The 19,363-nt window shown below is 43.6% G+C and overlaps 1 protein-coding gene across 4 annotated transcripts in view; it reads right to left on the reverse strand.

The window, feature by feature from the left end:
- The window catches only part of ITGA4 (integrin subunit alpha 4), a 158,272-nt gene extending 140,668 nt beyond the window's left edge, over nucleotides 1-17,604 (reverse strand). Inside the window, exons 1-4 of one of the 4 annotated variants that reach the window (XM_075608909.1) lie at nucleotides 17,536-17,604; nucleotides 9,756-9,836; nucleotides 8,278-8,392; nucleotides 7,333-7,451 (exon numbers count right to left, since the gene is read on the reverse strand). In XM_075608909.1, coding sequence (XP_075465024.1) covers nucleotides 7,333-7,451; nucleotides 8,278-8,392; nucleotides 9,756-9,810 — 289 coding nt within the window. In that variant the 5' untranslated portion in view covers nucleotides 9,811-9,836; nucleotides 17,536-17,604. Of the gene's footprint in view, nucleotides 1-7,332; nucleotides 7,452-7,701; nucleotides 8,215-8,277; nucleotides 8,399-9,755; nucleotides 9,837-17,535 lie in introns of those variants that run through there. The other 3 variants (XM_075608910.1, XM_075608908.1, XM_075608911.1) reach the window with 3 other exon arrangements.
- Nucleotides 17,605-19,363: the final 1,759 nt, after the last annotated feature.

Below are 19,363 nucleotides of genomic sequence, written 5' to 3' on the forward strand. Positions count from 1 at the left end.
CCCACCCCCCTCACATGTCAGCAGCCCACCCCCCCCCTCACATGTCAGCAGCCCACCCCCCCCCTCACATGTCAGCAGCCCACCCCCCCTCACATGTCAGCAGCCCACCCCCCCCACATGTCAGCAGCCCACCCCCCCCCTCACATGTCAGCAGCCCACCCCCCCTCACATGTCAGCAGCCCACTCCCCCTCACATGTCAGCAGCCCACCCCCCCTCACATGTCAGCAGCCCACTCCCCCTCACGTCAGCAGCCCACCCCCCCTCACATGTCAGCAGCCCACCCCCCCCTCACATGTCAGCAGCCCACTCCCTCTCACATGTCAGCACCCCCCCCCCTCACATGTCAGCACCCCCCCCCTCACATGTCAGCACCCCCCCCCTCACATGTCAGCACCCCCCCCCCTCACATGTCAGCACCCCCCCCCCTCACATGTCAGCAGCCCACCCCCCACCTCTGCACCAGCCCGTTTTTCACACCCACCCCCCACCAGCCCGTTTTTCACACACACACACACACACACACACACACACACACACACACACACACACACACACACACACACACACACACACACACACACACACACACCTCTACCTCTTTTAGATCAGCACATCCTCTCCCCGGCACTAAGCCCCGCCCCCAGCATGCTCTGACCTCCCCGGCATCCTGCATCCTCCTCATGCTGCTTCTGCCCCCGCGCACTGCAAAACCCGGGGGCGGGGAGGGGGGGGGGCGGTGGAGGAGGGGGCGGTGGAGGAGGGGGGGGCGGTGGAGGAGGGGGCGGTGGAGGAGGGGGCGGTGGAGGAGGGGGGGTGGTGGAGGAGGGGGCGGTGGAGGAGGGGGGGGGCGGTGGAGGAGGGGGGGGGGGCGGGTGGAGGAGGGGGGGGGGGGCGGTGGAGGAGGGGGGGGGGGGGGGGCGGTGGAGGAGGGGGGGGGGGGATGAATCGCCGCCATTTTTAAAAATTTTTTTATTTAATTAATTAACTGGCGCCCGGCCGGAGTCACCGCGGGCCAAACAGAGAGGCCAGGGGGGCCGCATGCGGCCCGCGGGCCGTATGTTGTGCAGCCCTGATGTAGAGTGTTGGATATCTGAATTACGTTTAATGATATTTGCTCTGATTTAAGTAAATGTACATTACACATTAACTTTGCGGCTCTTTTTGTTAGCAAAATCACGGACTACATCTTCCAATTTCAATTTTTGCAAACGCTCATTCTCCATTGAAAGTAGTGCAGGGGAAGATAGTCGTTTCTGTCCCATGGCTGACTTGAGACATTTCTTTATACATTTTAGCTTTGTCAAAGAGTGCTTCCCCTTCACAGTTTGTTCCAAAAATGGCAAGACACATTGTAAAAGCAATGTTAACATTTGGAAAACTTGTCATCAAATCGTCTGCTATTTATGATCTGATCATTTCTGCCACAGATTTCTTGTCTGCATACATACATGAGAACAATAGAAATTCATCTGTAATTCCATGTTTGAGATCTGATGGATACTGTATGTATCTATTAAAGAAGCAGTCCAAGCTTCTGCCCCCCCCCATCCCCTTTTAATATGCGCATCAATACAATCCACACAATGATAAGTAATTCGCTAAGTTACTGATCGATCTGTTCTCCTGGATCAATCGGCGAAGACTCGGCTTGGGGGTTCACTAAATGGCTGTCAGTGCAGCAGAAGAGGACCAAAGATGCAAAGTTGTGTAGGGAAGATCATGTGACCAGGCAGTCACTAGATACAATTGGTGGACTGCTAGAGAGAGGGCAGAGCTCAAAAAGGGGTGTGCCAGAGCCTGTTTCAGAAGAGGAAAGGGATGTGACTTTGTAAATTGTTACTATAGAAACAAAAAATGCTTGTTACATTATAATACATTAAAAATGTAATTCAGAGTTATTTTAAAAAAATGCTACAAGTATTTTCTTACAGTACAAAACTGATTTATTTAAAAAAACAAAACATGTAGGATACTTGCTTGGACTGCAACTTTATTGCCCTTGTTCTAGAGGCCACTTCATCACTGGACATAGATCTATCAACAAGAAAACTAAATATTTCATTCAGTGAGGCGTATGCTGCTTGCCATCTGCATACAGTGCAAATATTTATCTGTAAATCTATCTTGGGTGTCTACAATTATGAGAGAACCCAGGGCCTACAAAGACTTTAATCTGGCCCTGATTACAGGTCTTTCAGGTAGCCAAGGATTCAAGGCAGTTTTCCTGTTTGTGCTAAGAGCAATGGAAAATACCCATGACTATCTAATCTTTTTCTTCTTATATATATCACTGACAGGATATAGACCATTCTACGTGGGATTTTTCAGGAACATATCACAGCTCTGTGGAGATCACGGTCTGTTTTTTGGATGCCTGAACGACAGGGAGTCAGGGAGATAATGTGACTTGACCAAGGTCACAAGGAAAGTTGACATAATCTTGAGCGGGATTCACTTCTTCGCCCACTTTTAAAGTAGTGTTCTCAAAAGAAGCTACTTCTGCTTAACAAATATTTCCATAAAGAAATAACTGCATTAATCACAGCTGCTGATAACACTGTACAAATTTGATGTCCTCTTTGCCTCAGGAACCAAAATATTGTAACCTCTTTGTGGTAAAGATTCATAGTACAGTACCTGTAAATCCACTATATAGATTAATGCATGCACTAAATAGCTATAAAAATATAATAGTTATTAATCTTACTATTACAGATTCTATCCAATCATTACAGCTACTGACCTTCACTGCCATACACTCTTGTTGTTCTGTTGCTCCTTCCCTCCCAAACAGCACACAAAATCTAGTGTAACCCCCTGAAAGGCTACCTAAGATTGATGAACAGGCTCTGGAGCCAATGACTGAGAAGCAAAAGAATGGTTCATGGATTGGGTATCAGAAAGGGAGGATCTAAGAGAAGAGATTAAGAGTCCCCAGCAAAGCAGGAGGAGGGCAAAGCTACAGAGACTGGGAGCATAGCAGTTGCCTGTCCCAAAGAGGGTGGAGATAAAGATCAGCAATGAAGTCATCCCAGGTCAACACGGTTAGAGTGGCCATGGAGAAAACAGTAAAGGGCCAGTGGATCCAGACCTGCAATCCTGCAGTATCATTGACATCACATAAGGCAGGCCTGCACAACTTGTAAAGCGAGAAGGGCCGAACTGCTCCAAGGAAAACAGATTTGGGCCGAACGGGGAAAATCATCATCATCATCATCATCATATCTCCCCCAGCACCCCTCAACAATCTCTCCCAGCACCCCTCATCATCCTCATGTCTGCCCCAGCACCCCATCATCCTCATATCTCCCCCAGCACCCCTCATCATCAATCTTTGCAAGACTCACCCTCTATCTCACACCCCCATCTCTCCCCCTCACCCATACACAATACTCCCCCTCCACATAACACACAATACCCCCCTGCAGACCACACACATCCCAACCCCTGCACCCCCCCCCTGCACCTCACATCACTCTCCCCCCTGCACCTCACATCACCCTCCTGCACCTCACCTCACTCCCCCTGCACCTCACATCACCCCACTACACCTCCCCCCTGCACCTCACCTCACTCACTCCCCTGCACCTCACCTCTCCCCCCTCCACTTCACCTCCCCCCTGCACCTCACCTCACATCACCCCACTGCACCTCCCCCCTGCACCTCACCTCCCATCACTCTCCTCCCTGCACCTCACCTCACATCACCCCACTGCACCTCCCCCCTGCACCTCACCTCCCATCACTCTCCTCCCTGCACCTCACCTCACATCACCCCACTACACCTCCCCCCTGCACCTCACCTCCCCCCCTGCACCTCACCTCACTCCCCTGCACCTCACCCCCCTGCACTTCACCTCACTCACTCCCTTGCACCTCACCTTCCCCCCTGCACCTCACCTCACATCACCCCACTACACCTCACATCCCATCACTCTCCTCCTTGCACCTCACATCACTCCACTACACCTCCCCCCTGCACCTCACCTCCCCCCTGCACCTCACCTCCCCCCTGCACCTCACCTCCCCCCCTGCACTGCACCTCCACCCCCCTGCACCTCACCTCACGCCCCTTCACCTCACCTCACGCCCCTGCACCTCACCTCCCCCCCTGCACCTCACATCACTCCCCTGCACCTCACTTCACTCCCCTGCATCTCACCTCCCCCCCTTGCACCTCACCTCCCCCCCTGCACCTCACCTCACTCACTCACTCCCCTGCACCTCACCTCCCCCCCTTGCACCTCACCTCCCCCCATTGCACCTCACCTCCCCCCTGCACCTCACCTCACTCACTCCCCTGCACCTCACCTCCCCCCTTGCACCTCACCTCCCCCCTTGCACCTCACCTCCCCCCCTTGCACCTCACCTCCCCCCCTTGCACCTCACCTCTACTCCTCAATCACCCCCTCCTCCTCAATCACCTCCCTCCCCCTCTTCCTCTTTCACTGTCTCCTTTGTCTCTCACCCCCTGCTTCTCCTTTTTTTCTCTCACCCCCTCCTATTTTCTCACCCTTCCTTCTCATCTCACCCCTTCTTCTCCTCTTTCACCCCCTCCTCCTCTCTCTGACCCCCCTCCTTCTTCTATCTCTCTCGCACCCCTCTCCTCTCTCTCCCCCTCCTTCTCTTCTCTCTCTCACCTGCTCCTTCTCCTCTCTCTAACCCCCTCCTCCTCTCTCACCCCCTCCTTCCCAGCAATGCCTACCTGGCTTCGGTGGAGCAGGGCAGCAGAAGAGGAGGGCAGTGGCGGTAGAAGAAGAGAAGGAGGAATAGGAGGACGGCGGTGGGAGAAGAGGATTGAGGACAGCGAGAGCAGCAGGACTGCCGGGGAGTAGCAGCGACAGACACCAGAAGTCAGTGAAGATTTCCTGTGGGACCGCTGGGGCGTGCTCCTCCCTAGCCGTCCTCCTTTGCTGCCCTTCCCTGCTCTTCTTCTGTGATACTCCATCCTCTTCTCTCACCACTGTCTGTCGTCCTCCTCCTCTGCTGGCCTGCTCTGCTCCTGCTGTCCTCCTCCTCTTCCACACTACCCACCGTCCTCCTCCTCTGCAGCTGCCCCTGTGATTACCGCCCTCTTCCACCACTGCCCCCCAAAATGTGCCACCCTAGGCGACCACCTAAGTCACCTAGTGGCTGCACTGGCCCTGACCATATGCAGGGCAGCAGACAGCTTTCTCATGGACCAAGACTAGAGTCTACACCCGGGCCCTGGATTGTCGAGGTGGCGCCCTCCACCTAGCCAGCTAGGGGTTTCCCCTGTACCCCTGTTCTCGTAAAGAATTAATGGTACCTGTTGTACTGTGTGTGTTTTGCTGTTAGATCCGGCTATTAAACACTTACGTTCTGTCTAGTGTGTGTACGATCCCTGGTAGTCCGATCAACCCTGATCATTCCAGTGGGTCTTCCCATTTACGTTCCTTTACTCCACAACACTGGTTAAGTGGCAACACTCAAAAGTATTTGAGTCCACTTCTCCATGTCAGGAAAGCCTTTGAGCTCCATTCAGAATGGGGATATATATCCCTGACATATATAAGCAGCATATTGAATAGGGAGGGGCCTGTGTAAAAAATAAATCTACTGATCACTTGTCTCTAATTATATTTTGGACCAGTAAGGAACCATTAGGCGTATTATTTGTACATCTGGTTGATGTTTTGTTATTTTATGCAGATTCTGAATGCTGACAATAATTATCATGTAATCAATCAGCTGTTTCTGTTCAGACACATCGTGGTATAATTGAAAGATAAAACAGCTGTGCAATATTACATCATGCTAAAACATATTATGTTTACATTTACCTACATAGACAAAGATAAAACACTAGTGTTCTAAGGTAAAATATATTATAGTGGGCTTTAACAAGTAATACATGATATCATTTAAAAGTATGGTCTACTGGAACTAGAGATGGGCACATTTTTGGATCCGCCTCGTATGGGCCGGTTCCTTTAGTCCGCGGATTTCCGCGAATCTGTCTCAAAAAGGGTGATTTTTTTAATTACTGACAATCCACATGGCGGATTCTGCAATCTGTATGGATTGCGGCCAATTGTGATTTTGGATTAATCCGCACTGATTGAAACTGGAACAATCCTTTGACGGATTTTAAACCACGGAATGGAAAGCTCGGAAAATTCCCGGCACACGGATTTTGACAGGTTTGCCCATCTCTAACTGGAATCATGTGAGACTCAAAGCTATCTTCTTGTAAGATATGGGTAACCAGTCAACACCAAACACTTCCGCAGCCAAAATTCTCTGCTGCAGGAATTCATTGTACTTGTACAGTATATTCTACTCTTTTGAGTGATTGATACACCTAAATTATTATTGTTATAAAACAGTGATGTCAAATTGTAGGCTATACAACACCATATTTGCTCATTTTTGACTATATTTAAAGTGCGAGGAGGAAGTTGTAGAGTGACTGATGCTGATAAAAGCACATCCATTATACAATCACATGCAGCATTGCTTAGTTTCCTGAAAATAAAATAACATAGATCTGTCTCTGGCACTAACCAGTGATAATAAAGGAAAAACTCCCCTTCTTCTGTTTTATTCCATTCCATTCTCTCTAACACACAAACAGTATATGACAATAAAGCAAGATTTAAACTGAATTGTTTGTGAATTAAAATGCAGACATTCTACTTAAATATATAATACAATTCAAATGAAGGAAGTGAAACCAGAGTCAAAGTTTAAATAGATTAAAAATAACGTATTGATGCATTGAGTGGAAGTGAGCTCTTGTCTTCTGTGGTACAAAAACACAACATTCAAAGGAGCAAAAACAAAGAAAATACACTTTCTGGAAAGCATTAGTTAGAAACAGTGAATGCTTTATGGTTTGTGAGTTAGTACTAAAGTTAGTTATACATAAAACATGCATTGCCTTTCTTCGCAATGACTGGCACTTTAACATTTAGATGGTGTATCTCATTTCTAATACATTTGACATATACATTTTTATTATTTATTTGTAATTATAATCCAATGCAAATTCACCCCTACTCTGTCCCAGTCTTTCCAACACATCAACTGGGCAATATGGGGTCTGTGTATTAAAGCAAAAGTTGTGCAATTTTGGGGCAAATAATCTGCACCATATATATCAAAGTCAAAAAAACAATTTCAATCAATATGATGTATTTCTTTCACAAATGTGGTTCAGGCACCTTTTTACCCCATAATTGCAGTACTTTTGCCTTGATACATTGACCAGAATGTATTTAATATAATGCTATATAAACTAAAACTAGGATCCAAGCCTTAAATAGAAGCAACAGTAGCAGCCACCACCCTAACCCTAAACTACTCACCCAACTTCAGAAGGTCACACGTCCCGTTTGGATTGTCTCCAATTCTGCATCTAAGAATTGCACCAGGGCTATTAACACTATTTTCAGTCCAGTTGGATTGAGGAGCACCAACCACAAGCCTAAAATAAGATACACATATGTTAAAGTCCTTCTTCATTGGGGGGAAAAAAGTTATTTACTTTTTCGATACACTGTATGTTCAATTCCACTTAATGAAAATGTATTTTAAGATGATTTTCATTCTCAAATAGTGCTGATATTATACCACACGGAAATATTCAAATATGCCATCTGATTAGTATTTGTTATGTGAAGAAGAACAGATGTGCAAAGTGTGCATCTTTCCCAATGAAAATGCACTTAACTCACCATTTATCATCCCCATGACTATGCAAAAGCACTGAATATCCAAAGAGTGAGTCCTTAATTCCTTTGAAAACTACAGGGCTTGATTCATCTATATTGTAAGCTGTTGCAGTCTTTGTGATCAGACCATACAGAAGTAGCACACTCCAGATGTGATCTAGTTTGCAGACTTTACTAACTTTTTCCCACTTCATCATCATCACTGAATCAACTTTCCTTGGGTCACCCAAGATGATCTCCAAAGTGTCTTCTTGCTGACACAATGTGATTTGCTTTGTTTAAAACAAATTAAGATTTAACGTTGAATAAAACAGCGGCCAGCCGCTTATCTTACAAGTTTAAAGGAATCACTGTATCCTGTTGATCTCTGCACAGCACTAGTCTCCCTAGAAGGCTCTACTGTCTTGACCCTGCCCACGTTCTCAACTCCACTGATTTGATTGGCTCCCTGTCATGCCGCAAGTACCGCCCACACCCTGGTCCACTCCCTGTTCCCAGTGCTCTGGCTGGCAGACCCAACGTTGTCTTCTCCAAGCCCAAGAACAGCGTTCCATTCCCAGATGATGAAAGGTTACCTACCCCTTGCAGTAATTAATCATGAACTCCACATGGCCTGAAGCAAACGGAAATAGAGACCTCCTATCCCGCTTCAGTGGCAGACGCAGCCAGATCACACGGTGGAAACGTTTCCAGACTGCTATTTAGAACATTGTGTTAGGGGGCACAAGAAAAGTTAGATGTGTGAGAACTGTTGATGCTCTACTACAGTATGTGATTAAGTAAAACTTTTGGCTGTATTGTTCATACTGAAACTGAGACAAGCATGGTTATTTGAAGCATGCCGATGATTAGTACTGAAAAAGCCTGCTGTTAAAAAAAAAGGGTTTGCTTTATTTAAAGCTCGTGTCTCTCCACTTGCTTGTTAATCATGTCATGGCATAGCGGCTGTTACAAAATAGGCAGAACACATCCAGATTGTTTGCAGTTTGACTTCAATCAAATCATCTTGTACAAGTAATATATGATCTACTGTAGTAGCTCTATTAAGAAGGTCGTCCAGACCATTGGTATGTTTAAAGGGGCAGTCTTGCCCAGGGGAAAAGCAAATTAACATCTAACATGTTGACACTTAATATATATACTTTTTAAATGTCAATTACAGTACACATATTTTTGAATAATTTCTTTAGCTTTCATGATGAGTTTTTACTATCTTTATCTAATGTCTTTTTGTGATAAGACTGCTTGTAGGTCCTATATTTCTTTGTTTGTAAAGTGATTATGAAGAAATCATTAGTCAATCAGATAAACATATGTAGGTGATGTGCTTGAATCCAGTGTTTCTTGAGAAATGCAAAACATGTTCTTTCCAACCCCCTCCCCCCACAGATACAAAGAAGTAAGACCGTTACTTTAAGGGGGATTTCATCTTTCTAAGGAAGCTAATTAAACTGGCCATATAAGGGTCCACATCTGGGTACCTGATGCCTAATTTTTAAAATGAATTTGTAGACATGGTAATCTGAAACATGCAAGGGGTTTGACTTCTTTTAACTACCAGCAGTCTTCTGCTCTAAAAGGTCTTCTGGCAATTGATGATACAATACAGCCCATTGACGTCCGTGTTCTATAAGCTGTCTTCCAGCACCAGAAAGTTTCTTGTGGAAGACTACTGATTAGTAAATATGGGCTAGTATGTTTAACAAGTTCCTTCTAGTGAAGGCTGACTACCATGCATTCCTTTTAATTGTCCTTTTAAACCTCTAAGCATGGTTAGATTTGTTTACCCATTTCGATGCCAGAGGGGGGCGGCACATTGGAAGAGATTAAGGAAGTCAATTGCATTGTTGTTTTATTTTTACAAAAGTGCCACTTTAACCCTTAAAAGGTTGTGGCCATGTTGGTCTTGGAGGAGGTAATTATTTCACCCCTTTAACGTCACTCTTAGGAAGTAGTTCTGTTTTAGTGGAAGCAGTTCAGTAGGAGGATTTAGTGGCTTTTTCTATGTTGGAAAGTGAGTTTCTGGAGAAAATAGGGTCTGGTTGGCACTCACGTACTGGTTAAATGTAGGAGCGGTGCTAGTACAGGGGGGAAGGCGGGGTGCGATCCCATCCAGAAGTATACAGGAACAAGGGGACCTGCAGCACACAAAACAAGAACACTGTCAAAAACTACTAGCAAGAATAAAGAAGTTAATATGCAGAGCGATGTAATACAGGGAGAAAAAAACCACAACGTTTAGGGGTTGCAAAAGAGAGCAGAAAGTGCGATTCTGCCAGGACAACCTTTGCCTGCAAAAGTCTCATCACAAATATATATATTTTTTTAATCCTTTTTAGGATTTTTTTTATCCTTGGAAATGACATCAGATATTTATTTTTTTAATCTGTAAGGAAATACAGAATGCCCTTTCTATCACCTTCTGTCTGCCAGAACAGTCTCTGGGATAGACATAATGCCCTTGAAAATAATCTAGAGATCATGTCAAATCTCTGGTACATCTGTACACTTTCACCAGTCACTACAATTATAAATAAATGTCATTGTTTTATTGGCCCATAAATGTACAGAACATGTTGACCCAGGAAACGGAACAGGAGAAAAATATGTATTCTTAAAATGAAAGTTACCCCTTGCTTGCTGTATTGTTAACACAATAATTGGGGAAGGGGAAAGGGATAGGGGACCCTCGCATCAGCCTATGATGAAATGAAATAAACAACGGTGCAATAAGGGGAGAGACCAGGATAATTACTAGGAAACAAAGACACCCTCAGGGCAGCACTCGTTGTAAGTGATAATGAGATGATGATAAATTTAAAATTAAAATGCTTTAATTGTATTGGTTAAAATAAGTGTCAAAATCGTTGAAATAAATAAACAACTGACAGTGGTAAAACAACACACATAACAGACAAAAAATATATACAATACTTTAACTGAAATCTAGGGGGAAAGATAGAGATCCTACCTATCTGCTAATTAGCAGTGATAAGCAATCAATGACTGAATAGTCAACCCCCTGGTTCAGCAATAACAAGGTTAAAAAGCCTGTAACGTAGATACAAGTAATGGTGGACTGGTCATGCACAGATATATGCCAAAAGGCTATGCAAAATATAAAGCAATAAAGTGAGAGCTCACTAGTGATAATACAGCTACAGTGGGCTAAATTGTAGAAATAGCTCTGGTCGTGAAAGGTCCCCACTTAAGGGTTGAGATAGCCTAACTCTAAGTGGGTAAAATGGTGATACAAGTGTTAATGAACAGTGCACACAAGAGCTCACAAAATGTGGTACTTAGCTCTGGGGCACGGATCTAGTCCGTATCCAGTTATAGCCCCCTAGTTCAGATGTGCCACTGAATAACGCTTATTAAGACCTCACAATACACAGACAGCAGTAAATGTTGTGACACTACACACAAATCTCAGTTGTGATTTGGGCTGCCGATAGCTAGGTGCACAAGAGCTTACAAAATGTAATATTCAGCTCTGGGGCACGGATCTAGTCCGTATCAAGTTATGGCCCCCTACTTCAAATGTGCCGCTGTAGCTTATACAATAGCAGATAGCAGAGTGAGCAACCACATATAATGAGCCGAGGGGGAGGAAGGGATACAAACGATTCAGCAATGATACATAACAATTATACTTGAATATTCAGGGTAGGGTAATTGTAAACGGCCCGTGCCCCTATCAGATATATTCAGCCCTCGTCAGAGCTTTGCACAGCAAATTACCGCTGATGTAAGTTATCACTTACAACGAGTGCTGCCCTGAGGGTGTCTTTGTTTCCTAGTAATTATCCTGTATTGTTAACACAACTGAATAGGTTAAAGACATTAATGTGACAAGCTAAATTAAAGTTTATTTTGTAAGAAAGTCTGTTGTGCCAATCTCCACTGAATTGTGTTCAAGTTTTTACCTGGACTTCTGCAGGGGGCCACCATGATGAGAGAACCGGACGGATAAGACGAAGTTCTTTGTAAATATCATAGGAGTGCCTGAGTTTTCTCGGTTTTTACATAGGTTCTAGATCAGGGCCCAGTTCAAGTCTGTTGTGGAACCCCATAACAGGTTTTGAATTAGTTTCCTTGCTTCTAACCATTGTTGCACCACCAGACCATGCCATGCTCAACACTTCTGCTGCTTAGCTTTCTGCTTTAGCTGGGGCAGAGGAACCATCAGCAGGTGGTGGTGATGTAGACATTCAGGAGGAGGCATTGGAGGAATTGGTAGGACAATTCGAAACACTTCCGGAAGTAATATGATTGTGTTGCCCGACTGAGTCAGGTGCACCAGTCATTGCTGGCAAGTGTGAAGAAAAGATTGGTTGTGATGGTGACTTTCAGTGAGATTATTGAGAAGCGTCCATGGGAAGGTGAAGGGGGGGGGGACCACAGCAGTGTTTCGTGTAGATGTCTCATGGTAGGCCACAGGCTGTTACACCTTCTTACTTTTTGAGCCACAGAAAGAAGAGGTATCTGTAAGTTTTAATATTTCACATTGGGGTATTTGTGCACCCACAGTTTACCTTTATAATACGGGAAATTTGTTACTGGATTTGGCCACCTTTTAATTGCACTAAATCACAAATACTTATATGCTTCATTTAGTTAACCCATTTAGGGCACCTTCACATACTTCACAAAGTTTAGTCCATAGGACAATAAGAGATTGCATATATTTAGTGTAAGTACCTGCTAAACGGAGTTTACCATGACAAGGTTTGCAGGCTTGAATCATGTTTTGATTAAAAGATGCAACCAAATGACTCCTTTGTTACACAGACTTAGGTTCTAAATGTAAAAATGTCACTAGTATATTTTAGCCAAATTTGGTTGGAACCCAGGAATTGCTTTTTATTTTCGATAAATGTAAGGCCAATCCTATTACAAGCAGCATACATCACAAATTGAGGAGAGCAGGTAATATGTACAATCTTTGAGCCACGGGCATGATGTATGTGATCTGGAGGAACCATCTACTTTGAATTACTATGCCATTGCATGGTGAGTGAATATTTGGTTGTCTACTGCATTCTGTTTGGTGCAGTGGTGCGAAGGTGCAGGAATGGATGCCACCAGGAACGATTGAACTGTACCACCATCTGCAGTGCAGTAGCTGTGATGTCTGTTGGAGGCACTGTCAGCAACCCTCTGCATCCCCATTTTCCTCCTGATGCAAGGAGATCCACACATCTTCACGGTCTCCACCTTAAGGCCTTGCTAGGAGTTTTACATCTAAGAGGAGTCATGTGGAGATACCTTAGGCACTTCTTGACCTGTTACATTACACTGCCTGTAAAATCTCTTTATCCACTGCAATCACACTACCATCACATAGCTAATAGGGCTTGGGGTGGTGTGGCAAGACAGCAGAGTGGAAAATGGTCTGGTGCCAGCAAACAGGATTTGCGCTTTAATTGTATATTTCCCCCCCCCCCCATAAATGTAAGTTCCATCTTCTTCCTAGCTGCATACTCGATAATGGGAGGAGTGCAGGTTCTATGTACTTGTCTTGCACTATAAAATAGTGCAATATGTTTGATCCAGTTAAAATAGTGGCATGTAACCTATAGATTGCGTACTCACAATCTATCTGTTCTTTTAAAGCATAACCATCATTGGAAACATCAGGTCCGGTACATCTAGGTGTGTGGTAACCTTGAATAACAAATAGAAGCCCCAATAGCATAGACTGATAAAAATATTTTTATCTGTAGGAATATCAAAGAATTTTCACACTCAGGTGGTGTCAAGTTATATTAGGCATACACTGGCGACACACTTTATTCGAGCTCGGCTAGTCCCACGAATTCGGGTATACCCGGGTGTATTGAGGTTTGTGACTGTTTTCTGCCCGAGTATATTGGGTTATTTTCTAGGCAGGGATTGAAGCATTTTATTCCCCCTGGCTGCAATACTGCACAGTATATATATATACTGCATTACAATTCATGAATTTATGCCATCTGGTAGACACGCGAAGCATTGCAGCCTATTAAATCCTAATCATTATCATTTAACAAATCAGCCGCCCATCAGCCAGGCATGAACCCAGGCTGGGAAGGCAAATGCAACGGGGCTTGTCAGAGGTGAGGAGCGGCGCATTCCAGGTATCTGCCAGGTACATACCAGGTATTTGCTCGAATAAAGTGTGTCGGTGCAGTATAAGATTGTGGTCACAGGTGCTGTCCAGGACTCTCAAGGCCTTGAGAGCACTCCTGATGAAACTGGGAACTCCAGTGAAACACGCAGAGTTTGACAGCTGTGGAGAATTGAAGATCACGGCGCTGCTGCTTCCCTGAACTTGCATCTGGGTATTCTGACCGGGAGTTGCAGAAGACAGCCAATCACAAGTGAGATCAGGCGGAGAGACGCGGAGAGCTGTGGACGCGAGCGTAGGGTAATGCTGAGAGTCCTGGACGACGCCTCTTCAACCTGTGACCACAATCTTATATGCCTGATCTAACTTGACACCATGTGAGTTTGAAAATTCCTTGATATACCTACAGATAAAAATCTTTTTATCAGTCTACGCTATTGGGGCTTCTTTTTCTTTTTCAAGGTTACCACACACCTAGATGTACCGGACCTGATGTTTCCAATGATGGTTATGCTTTAAAAGAACAGATAGATTGTGAATACGCAATCTATAGGTTACATGCAACTATTTTAACTGGATCAAACATTTAGCACTATTTTGTGTTTTCATTTTTTCACATATTTGCACTCCCCATCACTTGGACTACGACACGGAAGAGGATTGAAGAAGTAATCCTGTAAAGGGTTTGAGCTGCACTTTATAAAGTATTTTTATTTATATATTTTTTGCACATCACAGTTTATTCATTATATTGGTATTTCATTTTTAAATGTTTTGATGTATTAGAACATCTAATTCACTCTTTTATATAAGAACCGCACAATTTTGTAAAGAGCGTCAATTTGATAACACTTTTTTTTTGCACACTTGCACTACTGTATATAGCACTGCAGTGCATAGGGCTGCATTCTGCATTGTGAGATGACTTTTCAATGGTGGTGTGAAGGATGGTAAACAAGCCCGTATTAGAGATGGGCAAATTTCTTCTGCTAATTTGGATCTGCAGCGGATCGGCCAGTTCATTTGGTTTGCAGATTTCAGTGGATCAATGTCAAAACGCGTGATTTGCACTTTTTGGATTTTTAATTCATTCTACCAATCTACTCCATGAATTCCGCCAATTCTTAAGAATCTGCCAACGGATTTCTGAATCCGTGGATTGGATTCTACAAATCTGTCCACAGTTTGTATGGAGTGGCTGATTTGGATGAATCCGCACGGATTTAAACTGGCCAAATCCGTTCACGAATTTTACACTGCGAAACAGATTTTGTGGGTACCGTCAGCGAAAATCCGGGAAATGAATTTGGGTGGATTCCCCCATCTCTAGTCCTTACTCTTCTCATCTCCAACATAAAAATCCTAATAGGGAATAAGGTTTAGGAAAATAGCATCTACATTTCCTTATCAGAGTTAAATAACACATTTTTAAAGTTACAATCAACTACTGGCTGGATGAGGATTCAAAAGACCTATGGCAGGACTGTTGTCCAAAATTCCTTGGCATCATGTTTTTGTTTTCATTTTGATAGTGGATCCAAATAGGGAAAACAAGTCTAGGACAAAAGCCCTTACATTTCCTTATGGAGGGTTAAATAACACATTTTTATAGTTATTGCTCTTTTAAGCATGTCATCACAGACCTTTTCTTGTTATTGTCAACACAACAAACATAATTACAATCATTACTTTGTTTCAGTCCCACAGGCTGTCATTACTTGATCTACTGTATGCCTCACCTGACCATTGAACCTGAAAGAGTTCAAATGCAGCCTGATACATTTTACACTGATCTAAATGTAACCACTGTTATAAACCTCTTTTCTTCTTTAGTTTTTTCTCCTTTGATCTGGATGACCTGTCCTCCAAGTTTTGGAATTACATCAAGTTGTCCTTCCCAGTTGGCACCCTATGATGAGGTTTTCACAAAATAAACCATAACCTTTTTCCTAGCCTCAGAATAGTGGGAAATGTCCCTGTCTTACCCTCCATGGGTGTCATGTTTTAGACTGGAAATTGGAGATATTTTTCTGGCTGTTCTTGTACCTGTGTTAAAAATATTTAGGCTCTGACCTGATCCTGCACTGGTGTTGACAGTTCTCCCTCTGGTGACATGAGAGTTAGTGGTTTATCAGCAAGGTTAATGATAGCTACTGTATTAAAACAAAACAAACAAAGAAGAAAAAAAATATATATATATATTTTTTTAAGTTATAGTGGGTGAAAAAGGCAAAAAAAACCTCCACCGTTGGCATATAGCCAATAAAGTATATCACTTGTGAGCACATTCACATGTCTTAGACAGTCTGCCACCCTGCCTTTCAACCATTATCACCTAGCATACAGTGCTCCCACTGCAGCAAGGGATTCTGGGAAATGACATGCAAATGAGCACACAATGTGTTACCTTTTACCACTCACAGAACCCGCAAGGGTATAGCTTATCCTGAGGGGACTGTCTCTGTGAGAGTAAAGGCTCCTGCTCCAATATCCGTGGCGTCTACTTCCAACGTGAAAGGAAGTTTAGGGTCCAGATGGCGTACGGTGGGAATGAGGGTACTTGGACATTGAGGGACTGCGGATCAGGTAAGATCCCAGGCCGGATTGCTGCTTTAGAAATTGTGAAGCGGGGGCATCCAGACACTGGTTAAAGGGTTCAGGAAACAAGTCATTCACATCTGGCTTTTTTTTCTAGATTAGTGAGGTCATCTGACATTTTCACACGCACAAGCACACACAACTATATAACAAGGACTAATTGTAGTAAAGTATAAATGAAATACAATAAACTGTTATGTCAGAAATGAATGTTGCTATTCGTTCTTACTAGGAATTTATTCAATTTATTTTTTAAAAGGTGGGGCTAGGTGGCGAGTAGATTTTTTGGTGATTTGTCAAGCACTCTACATATACATACTGAGTGGTACCCTACCAAGTCTGGGACACAGGGTGCACTGCTACCGTCTGTGGTGAGTATTATGACCACAGACATTTTCTGGGTCTGACACCCCTATTTTTCTACTAAGATTTGTTTGTAGCAGAGTAGACCACAGCCTAATTGGCTGGTGGCCCTGCCAAATCTGTTCTGCTTGGCCATCTGACTCAAATCCTTAAATACCTTTTCATACAGACCCCCAATACTCTCTAAATTTGAATCTCTGACTTTCTTTCCTTACCTTTTTGGGGTATTGTATCAGTGGAACAAAGAACAACTCCTGTTCAGCAATTAGTGAAAAGTGCAGTGTTTGATCAAGGTGCATGCACGATTTGGGATAATCAGAGGCAGAAAAGGGACAAGCTCTGCAATGTTGCACTCGTGATCAAGAGGTCCAGATCTTCTATGGGGCCAGTGGTTTCCATCGACATGGACCAGCATATTGAAGTTATCTTCCCCAAGGGATTGTAAATCTCTAGATACAGTCTTAAGGATCTCATGTGGTGCCCTACAGTACATTCCCTCTGGAAATGGCAGGCTTCTAATAGTTGTAACCTATGGAGGTCTGCGTCTGGGGTCCCTCCCAACTACTGATTTTTGTTAGCTTTTCCATTTTCTGTCTATCCTCCTCATAAATAGACCACCAATTTCCCAATACTTCAATTGCCTGCTCATAATGATTGCAATTCTTAACACATGCATTGAAAACAACAGGAAGTTGGAGTATTTGAGATGCCTGTAAGTTGAAAAAGCATTGGCCATTTCTATCTGTGTCCACTCCCCTAGAAAATACCTCATATTTAGAGAACAGTCTATTTGCAAAGGTGATCAGGGGTTCGCCCACTCTCCTTCCTTGGTGAAACTTTGTTCTCGTCAGTGAGACAAAAACATAAGGTGACAGGGAGACGGGAGTGCTCTGGTTGTGTAAGCACTTGCGGAACACACGGTGACATCATGCAAAAGGGAAAGGAAGAAGGAAATTAAATCCATCCCAAGTCTCAGATCACCATGTTTACACATGAACTTGAAAATGAGTTAAAAATACTTGTGTGTGTCAAATTGGGGTAAAACAGGAATGTTCAGTAACCCCTTAAACACCGACTGCTTATCCTTTAATCTTTCTTGAAATAGGTAATTTGTAGAGTAATATTCATCCAACTCTTTAAATACTCAATTTCCTGTAGTGCTTCATCTACAGTAATTGTTAGTAGATTCCTTCTACCTCATCATCATTGTCCCTGCTGTGCTATTCTGTATCAGGTCTCTTAAATCCTGTAGTTTAGATTTAATTTTGCTATCTCTGCTTCTAAATCATTCACTGTTTTAGTATGGTCAGCACTAAACATCTCAGAGACCCATTTCTCTTGGATTAGCAGTTGCATCATATTCCCTAATCTCTTTGTAAATTTTTCTAGATTTATTCACCTATGCACATTTGTGACTATAAATCAAACCGACCCAATAACAAACATAGATGTGGTTTTACAGTGTATTCCCTATCCCCAGCATATTTACTATTGTACTTATCCACTAGGTCCATAATATCCACGGGGATATGTGCTAAGTCTATCGAAGGGACATCCAGGTTTACCCACTGACACACTGAGCATTAAACCCGAACTGCTATTCAATATGTAACCCTATTGATACTTATTGTCACTTGCACGTCTTCTTAGCAAGTCTTGTATCCCATGGATGCTGACAGCGTCTTGTGACTGCTCGTCAAGTAAAAGTGTCTCAACCTCTCATTGGATATTGCTTCCCACCTTGAAGGTACTGCTCTGGGCCTCCCCCACACTGCTCAGGGAACCTCACCTTTGTTCTTTAACAACATGTAATTTTCCCTGATCACAATGAAATAACAAAGCTTCATTTCTTTATTTTATTCCATTATTCAGTCTTATGTTGTTGTAATTAGCAGTATCATAGCAAGCTTTTCTGATGCAGATATCTCTCATAGCGAGTCTCGGTTATTTTATAATAAAACAACACTTGAGTGCTTTGTCAAGGAATCTTTGGGAGTCAGGTGCAGGATGGACCTCAGTGGCCGGAACAGTAGGCAGAAGTGACGACACAATGTGGTCACAGGCAGGGGTTCGGTGCCTGGGCAGGTGCTGGAGTAGCGTTCCTCATTGGCTGCACACAAAGCTAGGAATAAATAGCAAGGTTGAAATACCAAGTGTATGAATGATTCAGTTAGCTGTAAGGTACAGGTAAGCAATTGCTCCCAGCACTGTGAGAGGACAATTGCCACTAAAAGCCATGTGGCAAAAATAATAAATCATTTATTGTTTAATCAAGATCACATACAACATATAACGCATGCACTAAACTAACTTAAAAACAATTAAAATGTGAATGTAACGGGTGACACCCAAACTCGGGATGGTCAGGGATAAATACCAACTTGATCTATAGTTACATCCCTAAGCAGGTGAGTGGATCGTATTGTATGAGACAAAATCAATATCAATAGTTGAATATCGTAGTACAGATACTTAACTTGTCTCTATTCTAGGTGGTACATTGTGCATTGCAGGCTGTAATGTGCAGTTTGTACAGATCAAAACAGTATAATATGCAGTTGGAGCAAAGTAAACAGCCAGACAAGTCCAAACAGC

This window comes from Ascaphus truei, chromosome 7 (assembly GCF_040206685.1).
Source record: "Ascaphus truei isolate aAscTru1 chromosome 7, aAscTru1.hap1, whole genome shotgun sequence".
Taxonomy (NCBI): Eukaryota; Metazoa; Chordata; class Amphibia; order Anura; family Ascaphidae; genus Ascaphus; species Ascaphus truei.